Below are 26,270 nucleotides of genomic sequence, written 5' to 3' on the forward strand. Positions count from 1 at the left end.
TACTGTCCTGTGAATACCAGGACAATTTGGTGATGATATTTGGACAAGAGGTGAAAGAGATGATTTGAGATCCGGCATTCTCAAACAGCAAACTGAACACATATGGGAAAAATTGTGACAACTTCTTTTCAAAATATTGGATTTTATTAACAGAAATAAATTAACTTCAAGTTAAACATATCTCAATCAACAACTTTTTGAATAGGCTAGTGCAATTTAACTAAAAGGACTAAGCAAGATTAATATGATTAAAGAAAACTAATAAACTGCACATGAAAGAACAAAACACAAAACATGTTTGAAAACTGTTACCAAACAAATATGCAAAAATATCACAGTTCAGTGTGGATGTTTAGGTTTGAGACCAAATTTTAACTTGAACAATTTGGAAAATGATCAAATTAACTTAAACTAATTTGGAACAATAGTTGGTATGTGTGCACATTCATTCACAATGAAAATCAAAGAGGTAGATAAAACATTATTTTGAAAGATAATATTTTAAAGAATGATTTTTCAAATTGCCTTTAGATGACTGATTCAAAACTTAGTCAAAAACTGAAAATGGCAGGGTAAACCTCCTCTATATACGCCAGGGGACGCACGCCACGGTCAACAACCGGAAGTGTGTTGGAGCACTTCTTGGTTACTGGTAACTAACAACAAAGCAATTAACTTAATAACTTCCTTTAAGTTATTCAAATACCAATCTTCAGCATTAATGTTACTATTGATATTTATACAATTGCTAGTCATGCCTAATCTGACGTTTGTATACCGGACCGAAAAAAAAAAAAAAAAAAAGCTATGTTGTAACAGGTTTAACTAATAGCAAGCTATTTAGCGATAGTGGCTAACAGAGACGACGGAGCAGGTTCCCAGGACTATGTAGACTATTTTAGAATTTGTGTGTAATAAGTGTATCAGAAAAACACATTACATTAAGGTCCCATCAGTGTTTAAACTCTTATTGATTTAAATATTGTTGTAACATTATACACACAACCCACCACACATTAACATCAGGCTCAAAAGATTGCTAGCAAGTAGCTCAGTGACCTGTTAGAACGAGGTTTCAGATTTAACCCAAAGTACAGTAAAACATATCAAAACACAACAGTATGAACAATACCCAAATTGTTTCATCCCAAACTAACTTGCCCTACTTCTGGCGAACCTCATCCTATAACGTGCTCTGTTCTGATGACAGGAGGCTGTCCGATGGGCAATGAGCTATGACTCCAATTGGCTTTGTCATGTGCCAGGGAGGTTAGCAAATCCTGACTGGACCACTTGCTCCTCAGATCCGGCTGCTAAGGGACACAGGTGGGGCCATCAGCATGGCTATGCAGCTGAGCGACGGGGCTTGCTCCAGATCCAGACCCTTCTGGGAAAACCTTTGAATGGCTTGCAGATCTGGCGGTCTTTTAAGGCATAAGTCTATCAGTATGGCACATCTTGAATTGGAAATATTTGCTCGTTCTTCTTTGCCAAAATGCCCTAAATCAGCCAAATTTTCAAAGCGTCTCCTGCTCACAACTCTTTTCAGATCAACCCATACATTTTCTGTCAGATGTAGTTCTGGCCTGGGCCATTCCAAAACCTTCTCCTCCTTTTATTGAGCCTAGTGTTGTGCTATTTTTGAAAACATGCTGTGGTCATTGCTGTGCTATAAAAGGATATTCAAAGGTTTCTTGGTAAAGCATGACGCTGCCACCACTATGCTTCAAAGTTCTGGACAGAAATGATAGCAGGAAAATGCCATGAAAAGTCAAGTAGAACAGCTAAAACATTTTGCTGTGGTAAATAAAGTCAGGTGTGTATTGACTCCTACTTAACAATAATTTGGATATGCTTGTAATTTCTGAACACAGCCACAGCCCCAGTTATATAAGGGTGTACACATTTATACAACCATATTATTTGGGTTTTGTTTTTCTCTGTAAAGATTTGTAATTGAGCTGAAAAGAATATGTGTTAGATTAAAGTGTTTTTTACACCACAGTCTTGGCTTTTTAACAATAGTATGTTGGCTTTTCATACCCAAAGGAATCTAAATCTTTTGTGAACAAAATTGTAGGTTCATAACTTTGTTATGAAAAAAACTTCTCTTTTGCCTAAATCAACTCGGTGAACCATGTCTTTTAAATCCTGGCTAATTTCAATAACTGCTGTTAATGTAATCTTAGAGGCATGCTAAGCCTCTTTTCAGCATACTGGGAAAGGCTTCTTAAAAACTAATCAGGTCTATTATTTATGTTGAAGCTGATTGCATTTGGCTCTTATTGAATGGTACAGATACTTATTTGTTGGCCATCTACGGTATCTAAATCCTAGTCCTCATCTGTCTCAGTTAAGTCGATCAATTCAACCTACACAACCATTACTTTTACCTCTATACTTTAGAGATGATTAAATCCCACTGATTCAACAAGCTCTCTTTAAATGTTCTAACTATATCTCACATTCCCTATATGCAACAAGTCCAAGTTGGTGAGACAAACTGAGGATGTGGAATAAGTAACTTATCCATAGGGAGATGAAGTGTACACATTCTCTGTGGTACCGCTGCTGCTGCTGTTTACAGGTTGTTTTTTGTCTTCAGCAACTATCCTGCTTGAAAAGTAGTAGTAGACGAATAGGAAAAATCCTGAAAACACAAAATGGACTTGGTTGATTATTTTCTATTTTTCCATGTTGAAATCCAACATGTAAACAGTCAGGTTTCAGTCTTACCTTGAAAGGAGTTGAGGATGGTGAAGATGTAGTAGGAGGGAAGGAGTAGGGGGCCGTAGCTAAAAAATGCAAATCCCCAGGTGATGCCCAAAAGGCTGAAAAGACCCAAAAGAGAAAAAAACCTTTTCTTGGTGGAGCTTTTGTCCTGGGTTTTTCCTTTCTTGGAAGTAAAGTGTGTGATCTGCACGACAGTCACTATGAATATGGTTAACGTGAAGATGAACACAATGCTATAGTAACCAATGTTCACTCCTCTGTGGATTGTATGATCAGGGATCCAGCACCTGGAAGTCACAAAAGAAATGCAATTATTTTAAATTATGACAATAATTTAATAATAATTTAAAATCTAAAATATCTTTAATATTTCCTTACATATTCGCTGAGGTTCCATTATTATCAGAAATTTCAATATAATCATATTTCTTTGAAGCAAGAAGTCCTATCACCACCACAGCTGGAATGACTGAACAGACAGAAAATATAAATTTCTTCCTTCAGATTTTAGAGTGTACACTTAAACGGACATTGTTTTAGGCTTAGATCTCTTACCCCACCCTGGGATGCAAATTTTGTGCATGTAAAATTTAATGTCTGTGGAGATTTTGTGCAGATTGAAGTACAGGTGCAAAGCCTGGATAAAGAACCAAGTGAATGTGGCCAGCATGCTGTAGTGCAGAATCGCTGCCATCGCCACACATGCTGCCGAGACCTTCAGGTTAGCGATTGACTCATTTATCAAGAAGCAAAAGTTCAGGATGAACAGGGCGACAAAGAGATTCATCAGGATCTGCACGGCTTGACTGGCTTTATTTTTCCTGTAAGGCAAATTGGTTTGTGTTGACAAAACAATTCATAGAAGTAGTATTGAAATCTCGGGTAGACTTTTGATTTTTTTTTTTTTTTTACCTTATGAGAAAATGCATGAAGAGAGCCACACCTAGGAAGAACATGGACATACCACAACCAGCTTTTGTGATTTGGGTCAGGGTTTTCAAGTCAGATGAGCTGATTATTCCAGTAGAATTATTAGGATTGTTATTGGGATCAGCATTACCAAATGCAGATGGTGACTGGTTTCAAACAAGAAAGTATATTTAATAAACCACAAAAATGTCAGAAGAGGCTCCATAAAAATTTGTTTAAAACTTCTTACCATGAGAATAGCAAAAAATGTAAGATGGGAACATTGGCATGTGATGCTGTCATTGATCTTGTTTGTTAGACAGCCATTTGTGGTCCAGTTTGCATTATTCTCTGGTGGAAAATAGGAATAGAAAGCACATTTTCTCTGCCTTTACAGATACATGCAAGTAGCTGGTCAAACAGACATAAAGTGATAAAACTTTGCCTTTAGTAAAAGAGTAGGATTTTTCAAAACAGCAAATGGTTGCTTAATAAAATATGTTGATGAATCAGACCAGACTAGGATTCCCCGGAGGACATATGCCCCGTTTTTTTTTTTTTTTTTTCACTTCAAATAATTAAAGCCAAAGTCGGAAGTGTTGTAAAGAAAGGGCTATATTTATTTCAGACATACAATTAAGGTGAGTCAAATAAGCTCACATCTTACAATCCTACTCATAAGCCTGCACTTCAGAAACTTTATTAGAATCTTGAAATTTGTATCAATTGAACCCACCTACCATTGTTATTTTTTCCATCCCATGATACACAAGTGGCATTGAACCCAGTCTGTATCAGAATAAAAAAGGTCATAAATCAGCCTGTCAAATAAACGGTTATTATGAAACTTGCTAACATCTCTTTACCTTGTTCACGTTGATAAAGTGAATGTTGATGGTTTGTGAGAGACCAAATATATTTGCTCCCATTTCAATCCCCAGCATCTCATTATTGAAAAGGGAATGATTTTGGTCAATCTGTTAAGAATAAAAAAATTATTATGGATTAATTTACAACGTCTAGCTTTTAGGAGATCAATATCACCTTTGGGTTTTACCTCAGGAATCTCTGGAAAATGCAAAACTCCAACAAATGAGCCATTGTTTGCAACTGCCATTTGACTGGCTTCTTGGGGAAGGTGAACACTGTGAGGGAAGTACACCACCGGGTCGCTTTCCTGGAGAATCTATTACGAGGAGAAAAGTTTAAGAGTACCAAGGTGATTGGTGTGTGTATATATATATATATATATATATATATATATATATATATATATATATATATGTGTGTGTGTGTGTAAAACTTCTTCTTTCTCTCCCTTACTTTCACATTCCCACTTGATGTGAAACCAAAGTCTATGCGTTTCTGATTTTGTTTTGGCAATTTAGCAATCACCCCAGTGACATTGCCCATTTTGAGCTTTGCAGTGCTTGCATTGCCCATCAGATCCAGCCTTGAACCGAGATCATTCATTATATTTCTGTAAGGAAAATAACATTGTTTATTTTAGCTGACTACAGTAATATACCTCACAAGGTAAGCCTGTAGATTTATTATATATGCTATCCTTGTATTATTGAAAGTAATGGGAGAGATATTTACGCTGCTTCTGTTGTATTTATACGTGTGTCTGAAGCATTGAAGATCAAATTTACTTCTGGATCCTTCCCTGGTAGCTTATAAGTTATTTTTTCTGTGCAAGATTTTGTAGTATTGAGGCCTAACGAGATTACATACTTTGTCACTTTTACACCTGCAAACACAAACATACATGTCTCATTAAAAATATGCTTCCTGAAATTTGCTTAAATGCACTCAAAAACACAAAAATTACCGTTTTTTTCATCAGAGGCTATATCTTTTGTACAGTTGCTCAAATCTTCCTGACTCACTCTGACATTCTTGCCACCTTAAAACAAAGCATCGGAAATTGTTAGGAGCAATGTTTTTGCTGACAAACACAGTGCTAATGGGCAAACCTACCTGGTCTTAAGCACTTGTCAAGATTGAGGATAAAATCGAAAGGATGATATAACATGTTCTCTAAAAAAAACAAACAAACAAACAAAAACATTTAATGTGTGAAAATGAGAGTTATACAACTTTTTCACCAATAGGGGGGAACCTTCCCCCACTTTTGATCATCACCAAAAGCCTACCTGTTAAATTGTAAAGTGTTGATGGCATACACGAGAAATGAAAAGATGAGTTCATAAACACCACAATGTCATGCGTCAGAGAAGCTTCATTAAGAATCAAGTTGTAAGGGGCGTCGGTGTTGTGTTTTACTGTTGTGTCACAGCTGAAATTTTTGCAACAGCCTGAAAATAAAGTAAGTCAGAAATATTTAGTTACCAAGTTGGAAATTTTCATGGTTTTAGTCATAGAGGACCTGCAAAACCATACCTCCATTGTTTTTGTTTGCTGGGATGTTGAAACAAAGTTCAGTTCCATTCTGATCTGGAAAGATTGTATCTTAAAAAAAAGAACACATAATCATAATATATTTAGTTTTTTATTGTTGTTTTTTTTAAAGTCCACATTAAAAAGGAAAGCATTCCACCATGTAAACATGAGCTTACTTGATGGGAAACTTGCATTAACAGAATTATTGTCACTGACAAACAGCAAATGCTTGATCCTTTCCTCTGGGCCTGTAATGAACACCAAATAAATCAACGAATGAATAAATGTTAAAAGTAAAACAAATGCATATCTTTTACCAATACGCTTTTGTCACAGTACTTACTTGAGGCTTCACAAAAGTGGTTCTGTACCAAAAGCCCAAAAAAGACGACAGACATCTTTAAAACCAACTTCCAGTGAAGATCTGCAACCGTCGGCGACATTTTCAGAGAATATATGAACAACTACCTTTGACAAAACCAGAGAACGTATCTATGTTTAAGTTCTCCTTCAGCGAAGAGCTCCTTCTTTTACATGATTCATCGGCATCCTGCTTTGCCTTCTCCTACCATGTGAAATCCAGCGGTGTCATAAATATCCTATTTCACTTGCAAATAAAGCCTCATTGTTGCGCACAGTTTATTTGGCGCCTATTTTTCCTATATTGCGACTGACGGAAGGACTGTCTAACATTATTATGTACAGGTTGTTCTCAAATTCTAATGGATATTGACAGTCACCAAGCTTTTAATTCTGTATTGTATGGTAGGTTTTCTATCTAATAGACATAAACTTTTTTCTACCAGTTTCACAGGTACATTTGTCAGCAGTTCAGCTTATGTTTCTTTTCCTTTTAGCTTCATAGTGGAATAAGCATTTAAAAAAAGAAGGCAGATTCAGACAGTAGTAGGCCACTTTTCTCTGTGCAAGTAGCCAAGGTTGTGTAAGTTGTGCTCAATAACAACCAACTTAACAGCAGACACATGCAAAGTGACCATCGGATGGGTGGTTGTCTCTGTTAGCGAGACCATTTGACTTTATGAAGTTTTACCTGATCTTTACCTGATATGCACATTAGGTTCTGTATCACATAGTAAATTGCAAAGGTTCTGTTATTGTACAGTGCTTTATCAAGTATTCTAATCGCTCTACACTACATTCAGTCATTCACACATTCACGGTGGTAAGCTACATTGTACTCACACCTGCCCTGGGACAGACTGACAAAACGATACCATTTGCGCCACCGGGCCTTCTGATAACCGGCAGCAGGCAAAGCAGGTAAAGTGTATTGCACAAGAACACATTGCTCGAGACGGTTGGAGCAGGGGCTCAAACCAGTAACCACCAGTTATAGAACAATCTGTGGCCAATTGTAGTGCACCACTGTTGCACTACAATTGTATGTTGATGATTCTGCTTCTGACAATCAAGGCTATTTCTAATGACCATAGACAGTAGAAGAAAGTAAAAAGTCTGGTAAATCAAGTGCTTGGCTGTTTGGCGCACCTATCTCACCACTATTTTTTGTGCCCTACTGACAGATATATATTTTTTCCTCAGTAGCCTTATGGTTGAGGACAGGCCTTCCGCCGAGGAGGACACTCTGATCAGACTGATGATATTCTCAAAGTCTCCCTTTTATCACCCAACAGTGTCCTCAGTACAGGTCACCACTAGGGGCAGCTCTTGTTCCCCATATCTTTGTTATCGAACAGTTTTCCAAAACTTTCTTGAGGCCAACTGAAAGTCATCAGCTTTAGCTTCTTATAATTCCTCCCATACTGGAGTTTTTGATTCTGCAACCACCAAGTTCACAGTCTTTCGGGTAACCAAGTACCTGTCTGTTGATTTAAGAGTCTCCAGAGTCAACTAAGTCCCTAAGTCCTTATTAAGCTTCAATGTCTTCCATCAAAACCTCTGGATTCCATCCCAGCAGGCACAAATGACCAGCTCTTGGTAATCTCATCTGAAGATGATACAATTAGAAAATCAATACATTTTTCAGCCCAAAGTTGCTGGTTTCCAATTACACTTCTAAACTACTTTAATCATCCTGTACTTGAAAATAGCATTTGTAATGGTCATACCTTGCCTGACACATAAGTTCAACAGGAAAACAACATCAGAATTCAGATCGGCAAGGTCGTTTCTCCCTGTTACCTCCTGTCCAAAAGACTCCATCATGGCCTACATGGGCATGTAAGTAAACCCTGAAGAATCCCCAAGCGGCACCCCTTCCAGGATACTATAAAGAAACTCTAAGAAAGAAATCTGAATTGCTGTACGCTGAATATGACAACAGTCAAAACCTTACCTCTTGCAACTTGAACCTGCAAAGAGGTTCCCTCTTACCCACTGAGGAAATCCTAATTAACAAGGCACTCAGCTGAAGGCTTGTTTGCATCCTCACAACCTTCCGATGCCTCTCCACATGATCAATTCTCAAGTAGGAGAGAGTCCAATCCCTCTCTAGGAGTTGGGTTTCAGGGCCCAAGTTTTGTGTGGAGACGAATCCAACCCTATCTAGCTGGCATTACTCAACTTCACACACCAGTTCTAGCTCTAGCTCCTTACCTGCTTGTGAGATGGCTTTTTAATGTATAGAGCAAAAGTGTGATACAATGAAAAGACATGCTCTGAACCCCACCTTTGCCTGCCACCCAGCTCGCATTGCTTTTGTCCACACTGTCCTTTGCTTTAGGTGGTGGGCCCACATAGAGGGCCCCTGTCACAATAATCCAGGCATGGTTCTCCAGTTTGTGAGGTGGTTTGGAGTCAAAGTTCTTGAATTGCACTTGGTCTGACCCTTCGCCTGGTGCCAGTTTGCCACTTAAGATCCAACCAGAGTTGAATGCTTGAGACAACAAAGCCCCCAGAATCATGGCATACTCAAACCCTTTCAGCCAAAATAAAGTTATAATTCTGTAGATGTGATGTTAAATTTAATAAACTTCCATATCACACGTTTAGCCAGAAATTACATATACAAAATGTATTTTTATAATTTATTTATGCAGTTATAGATGTGCTAAAAGGATGGATTGTTAAGGATAACTTTGTGTGAAGGTTCTGCTGAGAACATGAAAGGAAAAATAGTAAAGGTAACAATTAACAAGAAGTACAGTGACCTGCAAAAGTGTTAACCTCGCTTGGCGATTTTCATGCTTCGTTGTATCACAGCTAGGAAATAACATGTATTGTTTGAGAGCTTATATCACTTAATTTACAGAACACACATACAACTTTGAAGAAGCACCATCCTTTTGCTTGTGAAGAAAAAAAACAACACAGAACAAAATTACAAAAAAAAACCTTTAGCATGCGTAACTGTTCACCCCCATCAAAGTCAGTACTTTGTAAAGCCACCCTTTGGGATGTCTTTTCCTGTAAGCAAAACTGTTCCAGCTCGCTGTTACGCTTTTAGGTAACCTCGAGTTTAACAACAGATTCTTAATTTGATTGAAGTCTGGACTACGTCATTCCAACACATTTAAATATTTCCCCTTAAATCAATTAAATGTTGCTTTAACAGTCTGCTTTGGGTCATTGTCTTGCTGGAAGGTGACGAATCTCTGTTCCAGTCTCAAATTACAGGCAGACTGAAACAAGATTTGCCCAAGAATGTATTGTATTTATATTGTATTTTTATTGTATTTAGCGCTGTCCATCTTTCAGTTGACTTGAACAAGTTTCCCCGTCCCTGCTGCTGAAAACCTTCCCCACAGCATGGTGCTGCCACCAGTGCCACCACCATGTTTCACTGTGGGGATGGTGTTCTTTGGGTAATGAGATGTGTTTGTGCCAGACAGCATTTTCCTTAGTGGCTGAAAAGTTCAGTTTTAGTCTCATCTGACCAGCAGACCTTCCTCCATACATTTGGGGAGTTGCCCGCATACCTTTAGGCAAACTCAAAAAACGTTTTCTTATTTTTAATACTCGGTAATGGCTTTACTCTGGCCACTCATCATTAAAACCCAGCTCTATGGAGTGTAGAACCTAATGTGGTGAAATTGACTGATCCTCCAGTCTCTGCTCTGAAACTCTGTAATTCATTCAGGATTATAGTTGGTGGTGTGCTGCCTCTCTGATTAATGCTCTCCTTTGTTATATAGTAGTTTGCTGTTCTGTTTGTTTTATGATAGAATGATGTTGGAAACTGAAGTCAAATCAAGTTGATTCTGATAATGCCACTGTAATATACTTACTTTTTCATCACATGAAGCACTTTGAATTGTCTTGTTGCTGAAATGTGCTATAAAAATAAGTTTGCCTTGACATGCCCTCCCTTGCGTTGTCCCATTTTTAATTCATGAACTATAATGAACCACTTTCTTTAAAAAAGAAAATAATGTTATATTTATCTAGCCATACTGATACCTAATGTCTTTCTGACAACATGATGTGGACAAACCAACCTCAAAAAGTTATACATTATTGCACCCATTTTAATAAATAATAAAAAGTTATTTTTGGATGATCTGAAACATTTAGGTGTGACAAAAAAGAATAAAAACTCAAGAAATCTGTAAGGGAGAAATTATGTATGACTGCTCAATACTTCACAACTTTCCACTTTTATCTTTATTAAGCAAGAAGTCAAACAGTACACAAACATGTCCATTCCCCAGCTAAAGTTTCATCAAACATTCCATTATCTACAGGTGAGGTGATGCAAATGTGGTAAACAAATAGCTGCCAAGGTTGCAGTACCTGTTTGCATTTAAAAGAAAAAGCCTTAGTTCATAACTGAACGTGGTGACAGTTCTCCATTTGTTCTCTTAACTAAATGGGGAGTACACTGGAATAAAATATTAAAAGACAAAAATAGAATAATTCAGCTTTCTCGGGCTGCTTGCTCAAACAACATTGTTCCAGTACAAAATAGTTTATTGTAAATCCTGCAATAAGAGTTACTTAAATAATTTAGGGTCAGCATTACCAATAAATGGCTTATCATTTCTAAGTCAAAATGTTTACCAAAATTGCCAGCTTGAAACACATCTATATTATATTTTATGGCCTTGTATTACATTTATTTCTCTGTGGAGTATTTGCAGCTTGGTTGCTGTGGAAAGGGACATGCGTGTGGCGTTATATAAAGTAATTTGCTCATTTGTGGTCAGACTAGTTCTGCTCAGTATCAGCCACATTTGCCTCACACTTTTCCACCCCTTTCACTGCTGCAGCACACTTCAAAACTGATTTAAATATTGCCTTATTTTTTGTAGAAATAAGAAAGGCTTTGCAGAGACCAAAAAAGTAATATGGTAATATACATCTTAAATTTGGACAAGGGTGAGAACTTTCAAATGGTTGTTTTGGTATTATGTTTTTGTTGCATTGTGACTCTGAAAACATTTATACTAATCATTTTAGGCAGTGACATTTTGGGAGAACCATACTTTACAAGATAAAGAGGACGTGTGAAGGACAGTATCTGCGAATGTACAGATGTCAGTGTCAGCACAAAGACACTAAAGATTTTTACTACAAGCGTTTCACCACCATAAGATATCTAATAGCTCTTTCGTAGTCATCAACTCCTCTACAATGTTTTACAATTTGCTACATAATTAACAATTTCATCATGCAATGTGCTGATGGAGAGGTCCAATTTATTAAACTACTGCCACCACTATTATTACTACGACTAATACTGCACTGGGAGAGATGCGTGAGGAGGCAGTTAGGACACTCACAAGCCCCTGACTGAGTGCCTTGCTTTTTGAGTTTTCCCAGGTGAGCAAGAGGGTAGGTAAGGCTGTTGCCTATTTTTATCCTGCAAGCAACAATTAAGATTACTTGGCTTTCTTGCAGTCTCTGGATGGTGTCCTGGAAATGGTGCCATCTGGAGATTCAGTGATGTTCCTGGGGGACTTCAAAGCCCATGTGGACAGTAGTGGTATTGCATGGAGGGATGTGATTGGGAGGAATGGCCCCATTGATCTGACCCCAACCGGTGTTTTGTGTTGTAAATTCTGTTCCAGGCACGGGATGTCCAAAACGAACACCATATTCAAGCACAAGGTGGTCCATAATATACTTGGTACCAGACCCCCTTGGGTCAAATGTTAATGATCAATTTTATAATTGTATTATCAGACCCTCAGATGAATAGAGGGGCAGAGCTCTCAACCGGTCACCAGCTGCAAGTGAGGCTGCTGGACAGGCCTGATAAACACAAAACCAGTAATGAAGCTCAGTTGGGAACATCTTGCCAAGGAACCTGTCTGTTATCTTCAGTTCACACCTCTGAGAGACTTTTTCTCATTTACTATATAAGGGTTTGGACATGGAATTGTGCAGAAACTCCATTATGGATGCAGCTTCCAGGAACTGTGGCCGCCTTGACAGTTTGAGGCATACAGGTTGTACTAATGAGCACCAGTAGAGACTGGACAATATTCCTTTACATTCTGTTTACCAGGATGATAAAGTTTTGTCACCTGCAAATATACTCAGATGATTACCATTTTCAGGTGTATCAGAGATGACCAAGGACTATGTACAGAGAGTGTTGGTGGACTGCTTTGTGGCACTTGTGAAGTTGAAGAACAAAAAGAAAATGGTAAAAGGTTTCAAGAGGAACAGGAATATGTCAAACACTATATCTATCATGAATAAAAAAATAGAGGTGATGGAGGAGTATAAATACTTTGGGCTCATGTGGTAAACACATTGGAACAGAACTTTGAAGCGACATACAAGAAGGTAATCAACAAACTATAGTTCTTGACTTCTGTGTTCACACCAAGGTACTACATATCAGAGATGTTCACAAGTATTTTTTCTCTACTGAAAGTCAAGTATCAAGGCTCTGATTTGTCAGGGTATCCCCCCCCAGCGAATTATAAACCTGGCGCACCGCCACAATACAAAGAGATCAAAATATGTTGATGACTAAGTCAGTACCTGTTTAACCCTGTTTGCATATTGTCCACCCCTTCACTATATATTGCAAATAAATAAGATTTAAATGGTTGAGCTTGGTGCTGGCACAAAGGCAGAAAAATGCAACCCAGGGCCCTCAACTTGGTTGTCAGGGGTTTGATTCCTGATCCAGAGATGTTTACTGCCCCTTTTTCTTCTCTCTTCACCCATTCTCTGTCTGACAACTGTCAAATAAAGCTCAGTAGAGCCACAAAAACAAAATATAAAGATTTAAAGAGTTATCTTATCCTCACTCTGAGCTGAGGATTTTTTTTTTATAATTCTGAGAAACCATTTCCAAAATCTAAATGTAAAACCTTTGATCTCAATTCTAAATAGTAAAAATTGTAAAATTAAAGGAATAATTAAAACACAACAACATTGTAAAGGGTGGTGAGAAAAATAAATATTTTTGAACTTTTGAATTAATGGACGGGAAGTGCTTTCATTTTGATATATTTCAGCTGGAAGTGCCTTTTTACAGCTAGCTTAGCAGCGAAAAAATGTCAAAGATATGTTTGTTGTTTCCTAATAGATCCAAATTCATTGAATGCAGCGTTCATTTGGAGAGACATTTGTGTTGTTATTATTATGAAGCCGCAGCAAACATGAACAGATGGTTGTAAACCATTAACAGTCCATAATCCACCAATGGCACTGGCTAACAGGGCCTTATTGACCGCATCCTTTCACAGTTAGACATTCACAACAACTACAGTATATTGCTTACATACTAGCTTCCTTTCACTCTTTATTACATGAGATTAAGTAAGACTCGAGTCTCGGACCAGGGTTTCACAAAGAAGCAAGAGATTTTTTATCTTAGTGAGGAGTTATGGTTGACCCTGTTGCTAGGTGTGACACAGTCTTCCAAGAGCTGTGATTGGCTCATACAAGAAACAGATGTACAAAAACAAACAAAAACCCCACAAATGGGCTCCTACTAATCAATGGTGAGAAATTAATTGATTAGACTGGATTGAGAAATATGTGACATGATGATAAAACTTAGCCAAATTCAATAATTGTCACACAGCAACAAAATGTTTGAACGTACCGCATTTACATCCTCATTCTAATTTTGATTTGCTTATTGGTATGTTTAACCGCTGTAATGGTAATTTTACTGCTTCATCTATTTGATAGTAATGCACACTTACCTATCGGCATTTTACTGTGTTTACCTGTTTGTATAAAGTGGTTGCATTTGGTACAACGACTGACTGAAAATGGAGAAAATAAGGGAAACCAAACTGGACTGAGGAGCAGCGCCTCTGGCCGCACAGCTCTGGGAGGAGAAAAGGAGAGTTGAAAAGTTAACTGGTCCCAATCATGGTGCGAAGAGGCGGATTTTGAAGCATTGCTGCATATCAATGTATATTTTATATTCTCTGCTTTTACGTGACAGCCTGGAAAGGGAGAAGCACTATGTGCAGCAATGAAAGCCAGAGAAGAGATGGCATCACACAAGTAAACTATGAGACTATTTAGGCTATGAATACTGACATCATACAGCAAACACCTCTCACCTCTTTTACATCCTCCCTCTTTGTATATAGAGTGCATATTATTGTACTTTAACTTGTCTAGAGTGCGATTCAGGTATATATTTTTTGGTGACTCTTTACAAGTCTTTTGAAATGTTTACTAATGAGTAATAGTAAATACCTTCTGTATTATTTTTACATTTCTCCACTTTTATCATTATCCAATATTTGTCCATTTATTTATCGTCAATTAAATTATGTTACTAACACCTTAACACTAACGCCAATCAGCTCTTTCTGTTTCCATCTTCTTCCCTCTTAAAAGTCCTCCTCGATTTTCTTTTCTTTTTCTTTTTTTGCGATGTGATGGTGGAGAAAAAATAGACTTAGCAATCTAAACCAAGATGTTTTCACCACTCTTTTGTTTGCGGTAAAAAAAACGGTTTAATTTTCCAAAAAAGTCTTTATTTAGCTATTGTACCTGAAATATAAATAAATAAATAAAACAAAAAAAAAATACATATAATCATCATTGAATAAGCATTCATATTTAATTATTTCCCTTGTTATTTCTTACACCCATGTCTAATTTATGGTAAAAAGTTATGCTAAGCATTTACTGACAGCAAGTTTTAAGGTCATTTGGAAAACACAGTCTTGGTCCCAAGTAAGAGCAGTCATGATGTTGTCATGTTGTCATTTGTCCCACAAGTGGCGCGACCACCACAGTTGTTAATTCTATATTGAACATAGATATACAAGCATGATATGGTAATGACACAGTATGGCCAACAAATACACAGTTTTACTTCCTCCATTATATTTTATTTTACTTTGCAAAAATTGACTTTGGAAATGGGACGTTGATTCTCGAAAACCCAGGCCTGTGACTATGCCATGGAGGATACAGCTGTCGGTTACGGTCTGTGGTTACTAGTGCCTCTAGGGGCAAAACACAGTATTACAAGAACAAACACTGCAGGTGTAAATAATCCATATATCCATACTGGATTTAAGACACATATTCCCTATGTGTGTTACTGGTCAGATTTCATGTTTTACGGTGTCAAAAAATGCTTTTTATGTATTGTCGCTTTTAAAAGGTTTGTAAGACTTCAAGGACTTTGATATCTTGAATTCGAGAATGCTGTATATTATTAAAACAAAATCCCCGTCAAGATTTAAGCAGGCTATTTCATCTTCTTAAATATCAGAAAGTTCCCAGCCCTCAGTGACTGTATTAGACTTTTGGCAGGTGCTTATATGAAGTATCACTGACCAGTCTTGACAGAAGTGTGAAATGGGTTTTATACCTCAGGGCCACTCAATAAAAAGGCAGAAGGGATCGGCAGAGGGAGAGATAGATTACAGAAGATGAACTTCATATGAACCTGCAGTGTGAAAAATGTGCTAATGCTGCCTCCTGGTGAAAATTTGACAGCTGCTGCTACCGGCACGTGTGATAAAATATTAAACACAGTATAGGCTTAAATACTACAAAGGCTGTTGTTTATCTGACAATTTCTGGTTTAAAAAAATATCAATGTCGCAGTAATTATTAAAAAATCTGCATATATATATATATATATATATATATATATATATATATATATATATATATATATATATATATATATATATATAAACTCACTGTGACTGATTATTTAAAACAATCTACCCACAGTTTTGATGTGAACAGGTTGATTATGTCTTTGGATTGAGCCTGGGAGGCTGCATAGCCAATTACCAGCTCATAAAAAGAGATAAACACATTTAAGGCCTGTTCATGGTCTGAATTGTTCTGGCTGGACTCATTGATGGGAGTTTTTTTATTGACAGTTTGCCTTTAAGTTATTGAGCTATATGTTGATGTCACTATTGTCCTCATTAATAGCCTCTCACAATGAGCTTGATATTGACACAGTTTCATGTAAGCACGGGATAATTTCCAGATTTTTGATCATTAAACAGTCATTCACATAATTTTAGAATCAAAATGTAGTGCATAAACATTGGGAATACTGTTAGTTATGGTTATTTTGATTAATTTCCATCAAGTATTTTTACTACTCAGTAATAAGGAAACACTTGTTCACGAATGTGATATCAAACACAGCTTAGACATTTTTTTTAATTCTTGACTGTTTTGTTGTTTTCTGTAGTGTCTACAGAGCCCTGTTAGTATAAAGCAACGTGTTTGGAGCCGTATGGCAGATGAATTTTTGATGTCCCTTTATAGATCTTTTGCTGTCATGCTGGAGCTTTTTCCTTCCCACATTGTGCATCGAAGAGCTGTGCTGGAGCTGTTTGGTTGGCATTCATTTCGGAAAACTTCCCTGATGAATTTTGTTGTTTGTCTGGTGGAGCAGTGTGGCAGCTGCTGCTGTTACGGCCATGGAGATTCCCAAGCAGACAACTGTGGGAAATTCTGGCGCTTCACGGCAGAACACCGCAGTTTTGTGTGCACACAGGCTTTAAAACAAACTCCCTAACCCTTGCTTTGAACTTCTTATTCCTGAAATCAACTGATCACCAAATACAGGCTGTGACTACATACCCACCAAAACAACACCTAGATATGTCAATATTTACGTGAACCAGGTATGAAACAGTGTCAGTATCAATCCTGTTGAAGAGATTAAGATCTTAGCACACGAGAGGTTAGACCCTGCTGGTCTATCCAATTAAAAAAGTGACATTGAGGCATTGCAGTTAGACATTTGCTGGATGACCTCATCCTCCATGTGGTGCAGTCTATAGCAATCTAGAAGAGATGTCACTTAGAGTAATGTTTCACTCGTAGCTTGTCAGTGTAAATGGATCTTGTAATCAACGTGTTTGGGAGACTTCGGAGTTTCAGATGGAGGATATGAGGAGAAGAAGGAGGAGCTGGCTGGGCCTCGTGCTGGAATGTGGGATTTCCAATGGTGTCTTCTTGTTCAAAGCACCTGTTCTTGTTGTGTTTGCATGTTTGGGCCTGTAAAAGTCCTGTCAAATGTCATTCTTTACATTTTCTTTGATTTTCCAACCTTAAATTATATAGTTAAATAACTATTAGCATAATCAATAAAATATGTCAAGAAGGTGCAGAAGGATTAAATCGTCCCCTTCCCAATGAGCAATCCCTGTGCAAATTTACAAAAAGTATAGATATTCTGGATAAAATCCAAACAAAAGTTTGTTTACCAACAGTCAGATTATTCACATGTATTGTTTTCTAATATTCTAATAATTTCACAGAACAAAACAAAATAAAACTAACATATATCTCACATACATTCTACAGAATATTACTACAACTTAGAGAAGAGAGTTTTCTGGACAAGAAAAGACATTCCAAATATTTCTAAGCTTTCATTCAAAGTTAGATTGGACTCCCTCTTAAGTTTAAACAAAAAAAGAGTGATAGATGAATTATTTACTTGTTTCCTTTTCTCAATAAAATAATCTGAAAAGAGTTGTGCTTTTGTGCTCTGTTTACTCTAATGCCACTATAGCTAAATAAAGTCTAGCATAACGAGTGTCTTTCAGAAGTCACCTAATAATTCAATAGAGCCCACTTGTGTGTAATATAATCCTACACAATTGTTTTATGAAGGACCCAGTGGTTTATTAGAGAATATAAGTGAACAAACAGGTCAGCAATGACATTGTATAGAAGGTTGAAGCAGCATTAGGATATAAATTAATATATCAAGATTTGAAAAACTCAAAGCACTCTTTAATCCACCAAGACATGTTCTTAACAAGAGCACTTTATTCAGAGAAGCAACCAAAAGGCCAACTCTGGAGGAGGTACAGAGATTCAAAGTCCAAGTGGGAAGATCTGTTGACAGGACAACTGCAAATAGCTCACAGCACAAATCTGATCTGCATGGAAGTGTAGAAAGGTATTGTTTAAAAAAACTCATACTATGTCTCATTTGTAGTTTACCAGAAACATTGCAGGGGACACAACAAACAGCTGTAAGGAGGTGCTCTGGTCCCGTGAGACCAAAATTAGACTCTTTGGCTAACGTGCAAACTGCTAGTGGAAAAAGAATACTTGGTATGACCTCAACACAACGTCCTAAAGATGAACTATGGAGATAACTGCATCATGCTGTCATGTGGCTAATCTTTATTAGGAATGGGAAAACTGATCAGAGTTTAGAATAAAGCTGAATCCAGGGCAATCCTGGCAGAAAGCGTGTTAGGGGAAAAGACTTGTGACTGGGGCGGAGGCTTACATGGCACCAGGACAACAATGCTAAACATGCAACAAGACCTATGGAAAAAAAGGTCCTGCCCACACCTAAATTAGAATGAGAAATTGGTGCAAAACTTTCAAATTCAAATTCACAGATGGTTTACATCAAGTTTGACTAAGTTTAAAGTATTTTGTAAAGACAAATGAGTCAGAGATTCACTTATAGTTGTGCAAGGCTGATGGAGACATATCCTAAGAGACTTGAAGCTTCAACTGCAGCAAAGGGGTTTATTTATTGACTAAAACATGTCACACCTCTAGATTTTAAGTGTAAACATTGTTGATCCTTTTCCATGCCATTACAAATATTCACTCCTTTTGAGCTTCTCAGGAGATGTGTTTGGCCAGTGCAGCTAACTGACTGATTTTATCTTTATATCCTAAAGAGGGGAGGGGGGGTGAAAAGACTATGTCTGTTTTGTCTACATGTACACATTGTTTGCGTGCATCCTGAGCTGGTGTCTTCACCAAGGTAACACGTGGTGAAAATAAATCATTCTTGATTCTTGTGTTGGATTGTCACACAAAATCCTAATAACTGTAAAGAGGCTTGTTTGGTAATGTGACCAAATCTAATGCAAGATGACTTAAAAACCTAGTCTCAGATCCATGCTATCTTTGTGTGGAACAGAAAGGCTCTCATATCACCCCTGGAAAACAAAGTGATCATCTCAGGTCACATTATGAATCTTTCCTACTTTTGTTGAGAATGGCACTATTTTAAAATATTCATGGTAAAATATTACCTCATCTTTTTGTGAATTTCATCATATTGCATTACTATGTTGCTGCCATCCATTTTTTCCCCCGAATACATTTACACTCCCCTTCCAATCCGTCACTCATCCATCACATATTTAAGCATGCTATGATATCACCAGCATCCAGCCCATCCCTGAGGCATCCTGCCATGACATCAGCGCCTGCTGCCAGGTGGGGGGTGTCTCCCTCGCTCCAGTGACCCATTAACTCGCCCCTTCTTGAGGGTCAGTGAACTCAACAGTAACCTTATCCTGGACCTTGAAACACATGCAGGCTGGTCTGAGGAGACTGAAGCAAAGTGAGGGGAGGGAAGTGATGTAGAGCAAAAGCATGTGGTAATGGTCAGTTTCATGTGTGTTTAGACGTGGGGGAAACAGAGTCACACTGAGGTGTGAAGGGTCTGGGAGGGCTACAGAGGAACAAACAGATTACAGACCATGGGTCTATGTCATAATGAAGGCCTAACTGTGAAGATGAGTCACACTGCTGTGAGAAAAAGTGGGAGAATAAAAGGAAGGGTTGATGGAAGTTCAGCTAAATAGCTTGTGATAAGGGACCACTGTGTGGTCCACTGCAATTAGAAGGGAGGTGTGACATATTTATATCTATAAAGAAAACCTATTTTAGAGGTTATATACTATAAAGTTGCTTGAAAAAATTGCAACCTTGGTTTTAACTGCACAAGTAAGAAGAATCTAGTAAATGCATGGGATAACTAATTTATTCTTTACCCTTTTTAAAAAAAAGTTGTTCAAGCACTCTTCACACAACTCCTGAAAGAAGGTAAGAAGAAGAAAGAAGGAAATGATATCGGTTTGGGAAACTTCCCCATATCAATTTTCTTTATGAATTGACATTTTCATCACATAAGGATAGCGTTACAGACTGGTTAGAGAGTTCAGTGGAAATGGGCTGAATAAAGTTTTTTTTGTGGCACCACATTTCTTTACAAAGACTTTATTATGTGTACCTTGTGGTTTGTTGGTATGTTAAGATAACTACACTCTCTTTCTCAGAAACACTCCTTTGCAGGCAACAGATAGGGTGACACCATCCTCTTTGTCCCACACGGACAAGTCTGGTAATTTTACTACTGCTATCCCTCAGGTTGGAGTCCCTGTCTGGCACTTAAACTAGACAGAAATAAGCAAACGTTGATATTGAGTATGATACCAAGGTGATAATAGGATATCCCTCCATATTAAAAACAAATGAAAACTTACTGTCTTGATAAAAAATGCTGGAGAAGATCAATGACCGTCAGGCCAGCACAGGAAATATTTAAATGCAGTTTCCATCAAAAGTAGTCCTTAAGCTTTTTTACGGTTAATCACAACCACATACTTCACTATACTTTATTAGGATATTATGTTTACTATGAATTATAAATATTTCTGAGGCAAAAGGAAACTGATACAAAGTGTTCCAAAGTCTGCAAAGTGCAAAAATGTTCAAGGAGTGTGAACACTATTACAATGCACATAAAGCCAGCTCCACATTGCTTCTAAGCATAAAGAATCAAAGCAGTAATATTCTGTATTTCAACAAAAATAAAATCAAATTCATCTAGTGCTATATCATATCATCTAAATATCTAATCTGCCGTAATTGTAATTGTAAGTGTTTCTACCCAAACCAGGATTATTTTAGACATGACATGCAAAAAACATTGTTATAATCAATATAATCATCATCAGTGATGTATCTGCATGATAACATGTAAGAAATCTACTTGTGCAATTTTCAGCATAATTTTTTTATTGATATGTTTTTTATTGAACTGTTTAAGAAGGCAGAATTTAAGCCATGGGGAGGGCGTTCAGAACCTAATTGTATTGTTGTAGAAGTCATTCCAGCAAGCATTTCTTCATGGGACACCCACTGCTATCTAACCGTTTAAACTTCTCTTTAAAGAAGAGAGCTAAAGTGTTCCAACAGGATTTACTAGACTGGTAAGCAGTTTGTGGAAATTTACAGGTTCTGTTTCTTTCTTGCATTCATGTGGGAACAAAGGAGTTGTGCCAAACACAGGAAAATAGTAGGTGTCAATTGTTGCATAGCAATTATTAATATTTCTGTTACTGTCAGTACTGGGTTGTTTCAAACTAGTAGCAGGACAGTGAAAATCTAACTGTAACGATTATGCTCTCTTGATTTTAGTCTTTGACACCAAGTCATACATAAGAAATTTATCCAGAAATTGCAAATTCATTATATTTATTATGACTCATTGTGTGTGATAAATGTGTAAAATATCCAGCTCTTATCCCTTACATTCATTTTCATTCCTGGTATTTGTGAAAAGGTGAAATTGTATTTAACTTTAATGAAATAGAGAGGATGACTGAAACCAATCCTTTGTGCCATTCCTTTGCCACTGTCGTCTTTTTGGGGGACCCACATTACCATCCCAGCTTGACTTCGTAGAGGTCAGTTTGTTAAACATGCTGTATTCACTCCTGGCCATCTTTCCCCTGCAGGTGGCCAGGAGCTCCCTGCTGAGCGCTGGAGTATCCTGAGTCACCACATTAGCCCAACAAAAGAAGCAGATAAGACAACCTGGGAAAGCTGGCAAGGCAAAAATGCTTTTATTCATGCCCAGATACTGCATCCCCTTGTCAAACCAGTTTGAGACTGTAAACCCCTATTTATTTTGCCAGCTAACACCTACTTATGTATCACATACAGCAGTATTTCTACTTGAAAAAAAATCCTGGGTAATGTTCGTCCCAAGACATTAGTATAATATCAAAGAGGTTATTATTTTTTGTAATATAATTCAAAAATGGATTATATTATATTTTGTATTTTACCTGATAGCGGATGTGTTTTACTTTGCCGATGTGTCTTTCTTCCTGTCTGACTTATGACTTTCTCATCAAATTGCTGTGTAGTTCCGATCAAGATCAGATGTCTACCTTGGTCGGAGCTACGCAGACGCTGTTGCGTACAACTGCAAGCAAGTCTACATGGTCCCATTCACTTCAACCAGACGCAATTGCGACAATACATTTTTTTCCGTCGGCTTGGTTGCTAATTTGGATCCAGTTTGTTTTGGCCTTAACACTGTTCCATGCAGTATGTTGTGTATGTAAACAACTTTGACACCTCTCATCTTATGAACACTTAAAAGTAGTACATGTGTGACTGACTAAATGTTACACAAACCACTAAAACTGCTAAAAACAGTCAAAATACGACGTTTTACTAAATTTTGCTGCAAGTAGCAGCCATCTTGAATGCGGAAGTTGGGTATGGTCCTTTTGCACCAATTTTCTGACTCATAATTCCAACTTTTGGAGGTTTTCCAGTTAAAATTTCTGTGTGCAGTTGCAATTTCCAAAATGTGAAATGTGGATTTCGGAGGAAAAATTGAACGCAGGGTAATTTGAACGCAGCATAATTTACACAGATAACAACAATGTAGACACAAAAGGATCAACACATAAAAGGGCAAAAAACACTTTATATACACCTTATATATATATATATATATATATATATATATATATATATATATATATATATATATATATATATATATATATAAACCAAAATGGAGCTAAAGCGAAAATTCAGACTGAAGACTCTATTGCCTACCTCCATCAATCAGACTCATCCGCCTCTGACGCAAGCCAATCAGCTTTGAACTGCTCCTCCTCGAAGCCAATCAGCATCCTGGGTTCATCTTAAAAGAACTCCACATCCTCGTATCGGCCTTCTGCTCAGCGAGCAAGCGGTGGCGTGCCGTGTCTGGTTTGGACTCTGATGACTGGATTCAAGAGATAATAACTTATCCTGAAATCCTCCTGCCATAGGAATACCGTCTAGCCGCACATCTTCCTTTACGACCTCTGTTTTCGTCAGCTCCGATTCCTGGCGCAATGAACTCGCAAGCGACGCAGACGCGTCCCAACTCTGCCTAAGTTCCGGTCAGCTTCGCTTCATAGCGCGCCGGGGTCTTTCTCAAACTGATCCCGTGGGGCTGGCTCTTGGTTCGCGGATCCGTCGTCTCATCCGGGACCTTCTCTAGCTTTGATCGGCTTTGCGGCACCGTCTTGCCGCTCGTCCCGGCCGCAACCTTTCAGCCGGATCTACTCTCTCATTCACTCGCTAATGCGTTCGGAGCCAGCTCAGGTAATATGTTTTCACCCATGTTCGTCCTCTATTCAGGCGAATGTATTTCATTTCACTGTTTGTTTTCGTTTTCTTCTTCTTCTGGTGTTGCCGGTAGCCAATGGGCTTGGGGTGGCATTGCTGTGACCTACTGGTTGGAGTATGAAGTGCATTTTAAATTCAGCAATAGGGTGTTTTCACTGACGTCACTGGCCAACTTCCGGTCCGCCATATTGGGTAGCACACTTCCTTATCTCTAGTTGTCTTACACGTATTATCGTATCGCGAATGGATAAGTACGCCAGCACGCTAGAGCGACCAGATAAGGACGTATATCTGAGGAAATGTTCCGTGATCGACCATATGGACCCGTATGCCCTCCACGGTGCCTTGTTTAGCCGTAATCCAGATGATTGGCCAAATGTAGAGCACGGCGACATAGTGCATTACCTGGTGTTCAGTGAAAACCCTCTGCACACTCTTGAGGAAATGAGAGCTTACAAGGATCTAGAGGCTCACAACCAGTTCACATCTGGTTATGTACATCAAGGAAATCGCCATCATACGTGGACGGGTGAGTTTTAATAAGATGGTAAAAATGTAAACAATCCGACGCAAATGTGTTGCACCGCCCGCCGGCGGCGGGCGGTGCGCGAAGGCGCTTGGCTGCAAGGCCGATCGACGCCGCTCGCGGCTTTAATTATTTAAGCAGAACAATGACCAGTGCAAAATTAAGTTGTATTTACCGTATTGGCGCCGGTAGGAGCTGCAGATCATAAAGCCAGCAAACAGTGGGAACACAGCAACTCGTTCAAAGGTAAGCTGCGTACAGACGGGTTAGCACATGCTAACCGTTAGCGCTAACAACCACTCGCGCATGTAATGTACTTTTAACTTGCTGCTATGTGTTTCAAACGTTTAGAACACACTCTCATTGACATCGGGATACTGTGGAAAGTTATGTTCGGTCTTACAGCCGCGATCCAAGCGAGCCGACGATCTCTTTATCTCTGTAACTCGTTCAAAGGTAAGCTGCGCTCAGCCGGGTTAGCACATGCTAACCGTTAGCGCTAACAACAACTCGCGCATGTAATGTACTTTTAACTTGCTGCTATGTGTTTCAAACATTTAGAACACACTCTCATTGACATCGGGATACTGTGGAAAGTTATGATCGGTCGACTTACAGCCGCGATCCAAGCGAGCCGACTCTTTGTTATCGCTAACAGTTGTTCTCCGTGGTTGCGCCTCCAGGCAGGAAAGCGGTGGAAAATTAATCTGTTTCTATGTTTTTCCCATGGCGATCATGTGTTGCGCTGTTACAGCCCACAATACAGCAACGGTTTACCATGGTTGAAATCAAGTTAAGGTGAAATTAATCAAATTAAAACACGGCTGAGAGAGGGAGTACAGTATGCGGTAGTAATAGGCAGTAGAGGCGGCGGAGGCAGTCAACACGACAGCCGTGGAAAGTAATAAGTCATAACGCCCAAGCCCTATTATTAATATATTCTTCTTATATGTTTTAAATACTTAACAGTTAATTACCTGTGACAAAGTGAGCACCGCAGACTCTGGCGTATTCCAGCTTAACACCGTCCAAATCGGACCTGGATATCCGTGTCAGCCATAGGTGACGGCGTTGTTCAGACAGCTGTTTTTTTTTTTTCACACTGATTCACTATTACGGCTGGTAGGCGATAGAAAGCGTTGATCTCCACCTCCACGGGCCGTGCAACCAACCATTAAACACGTTTTCCCCATTGTTCACTTCCAATACTGCCTAAGGCGTCATACAATGCAGGTCAACGGTGCGAAACGACTGCCACCCAATATGGCGGACGCGCTGAGTAGTCACGTGAGCGTGACGTCAGCTGAAAACACCCTATTGATACCAATCGTTATCAAACCGCTGCAACTCTGGTGCAATTTGGCATCCGCTTGGACTGGTCTGCATGCGGCCTGCCCTGCCATGCTCCCTGTGTGTTCCCTGCGTTCTCTGCCATATTCCCTGCGTTCTCTGCCATGCTCCCTGTGTGTTTCCTGCATTCTCTGCCATATTCCCTGCGTTCTCGGCCATGTTCCCTTCTATGCTCCCCGCCATGTTCCCTGCCATGCTCCCTGTGTGTTCCCTGCATTCTCTGCCATATTCCCTGCATTCTCTGCCATGCTCCCTGTGTGTTCCCTGCGTTCTCTGCCATGTTCCCTTCTATGCTCCCTGTGTGTTCCCTCCCATGTCCCCTGCATGCTGCCCACCATGCTCCCTGCTATGATTGTTCATTCATCATGTGCATCAGCCCGAAACTGACCATTCACCTCACCCTTCACCTCTCCATCCACCTCACCTCATCTTTCCATTCATCTTGTTTAAATTTTGGAAAGCCTTTGCGGCAATGGCCCTCTTTGCTAAGCTTTCACATCTTTTCTCCTTCATTGCTCACCCTTCTCTCTGCCTTCTGAACTTGCTGACGCTCTGGCCTGAACCTCAGCATTTTTTTTGGAGGGGGGGGGGTATCCCTATTCTCATACATCTGTTTATCTACGTTAAAGTATAAATCATGTTTCCTGATTTATGTTTCCTGCCGAGGTCCAAGTATTTCGATTTAGACGTTCCCCTTTGCAAGCCTTTCAGTTCCAAGTATCATCCTGAGACTGACCATCTCTATTCATTCACC

General features: G+C 38.7%; 1 protein-coding gene across 1 annotated transcript; it reads right to left on the reverse strand.

Annotated features, from left to right (window-relative positions):
• Window positions 1–175: 175 nt before the first annotated feature.
• LOC105938400 (adhesion G-protein coupled receptor G2-like) lies at window positions 176–6,550 on the reverse strand. The gene is made up of 17 exons (XM_036150945.1): window positions 6,392–6,550; window positions 6,225–6,296; window positions 6,049–6,117; window positions 5,802–5,963; window positions 5,626–5,685; window positions 5,477–5,551; window positions 5,245–5,395; window positions 4,966–5,122; window positions 4,700–4,828; window positions 4,509–4,619; window positions 4,383–4,431; window positions 3,893–3,993; window positions 3,646–3,809; window positions 3,289–3,554; window positions 3,112–3,202; window positions 2,737–3,020; window positions 176–2,650 (listed from the first exon to the last, which is right to left on the reverse strand). The coding sequence occupies exons 1-17, from the start codon at window positions 6,489–6,491 to the stop codon at window positions 2,526–2,528; spliced, it is 2,166 nt and encodes a 721-aa protein (XP_036006838.1). The 5' UTR covers window positions 6,492–6,550; the 3' UTR covers window positions 176–2,525.
• Window positions 6,551–26,270: the final 19,720 nt, after the last annotated feature.

This window comes from Fundulus heteroclitus, chromosome 19 (genome assembly GCF_011125445.2).
Source record: "Fundulus heteroclitus isolate FHET01 chromosome 19, MU-UCD_Fhet_4.1, whole genome shotgun sequence".
Classification (NCBI taxonomy): Eukaryota; Metazoa; Chordata; class Actinopteri; order Cyprinodontiformes; family Fundulidae; genus Fundulus; species Fundulus heteroclitus.

Coding starts and splice junctions, on each gene's coding strand:
- LOC105938400 (XM_036150945.1), bottom strand. CDS start 6,491: ATGTCGCCGACGGTTGCAGATCTTCACTGGAAGTTGGTTTTAAAGATG. Junction 5,123..5,244: donor ATAAATACAACAGAAGCAGC/GTAAATATCTCT, acceptor TTTTCCTTACAG/AAATATAATGAATGATCTCG. Junction 4,829..4,965: donor CATCAAGTGGGAATGTGAAA/GTAAGGGAGAGA, acceptor TCCTCGTAATAG/ATTCTCCAGGAAAGCGACCC.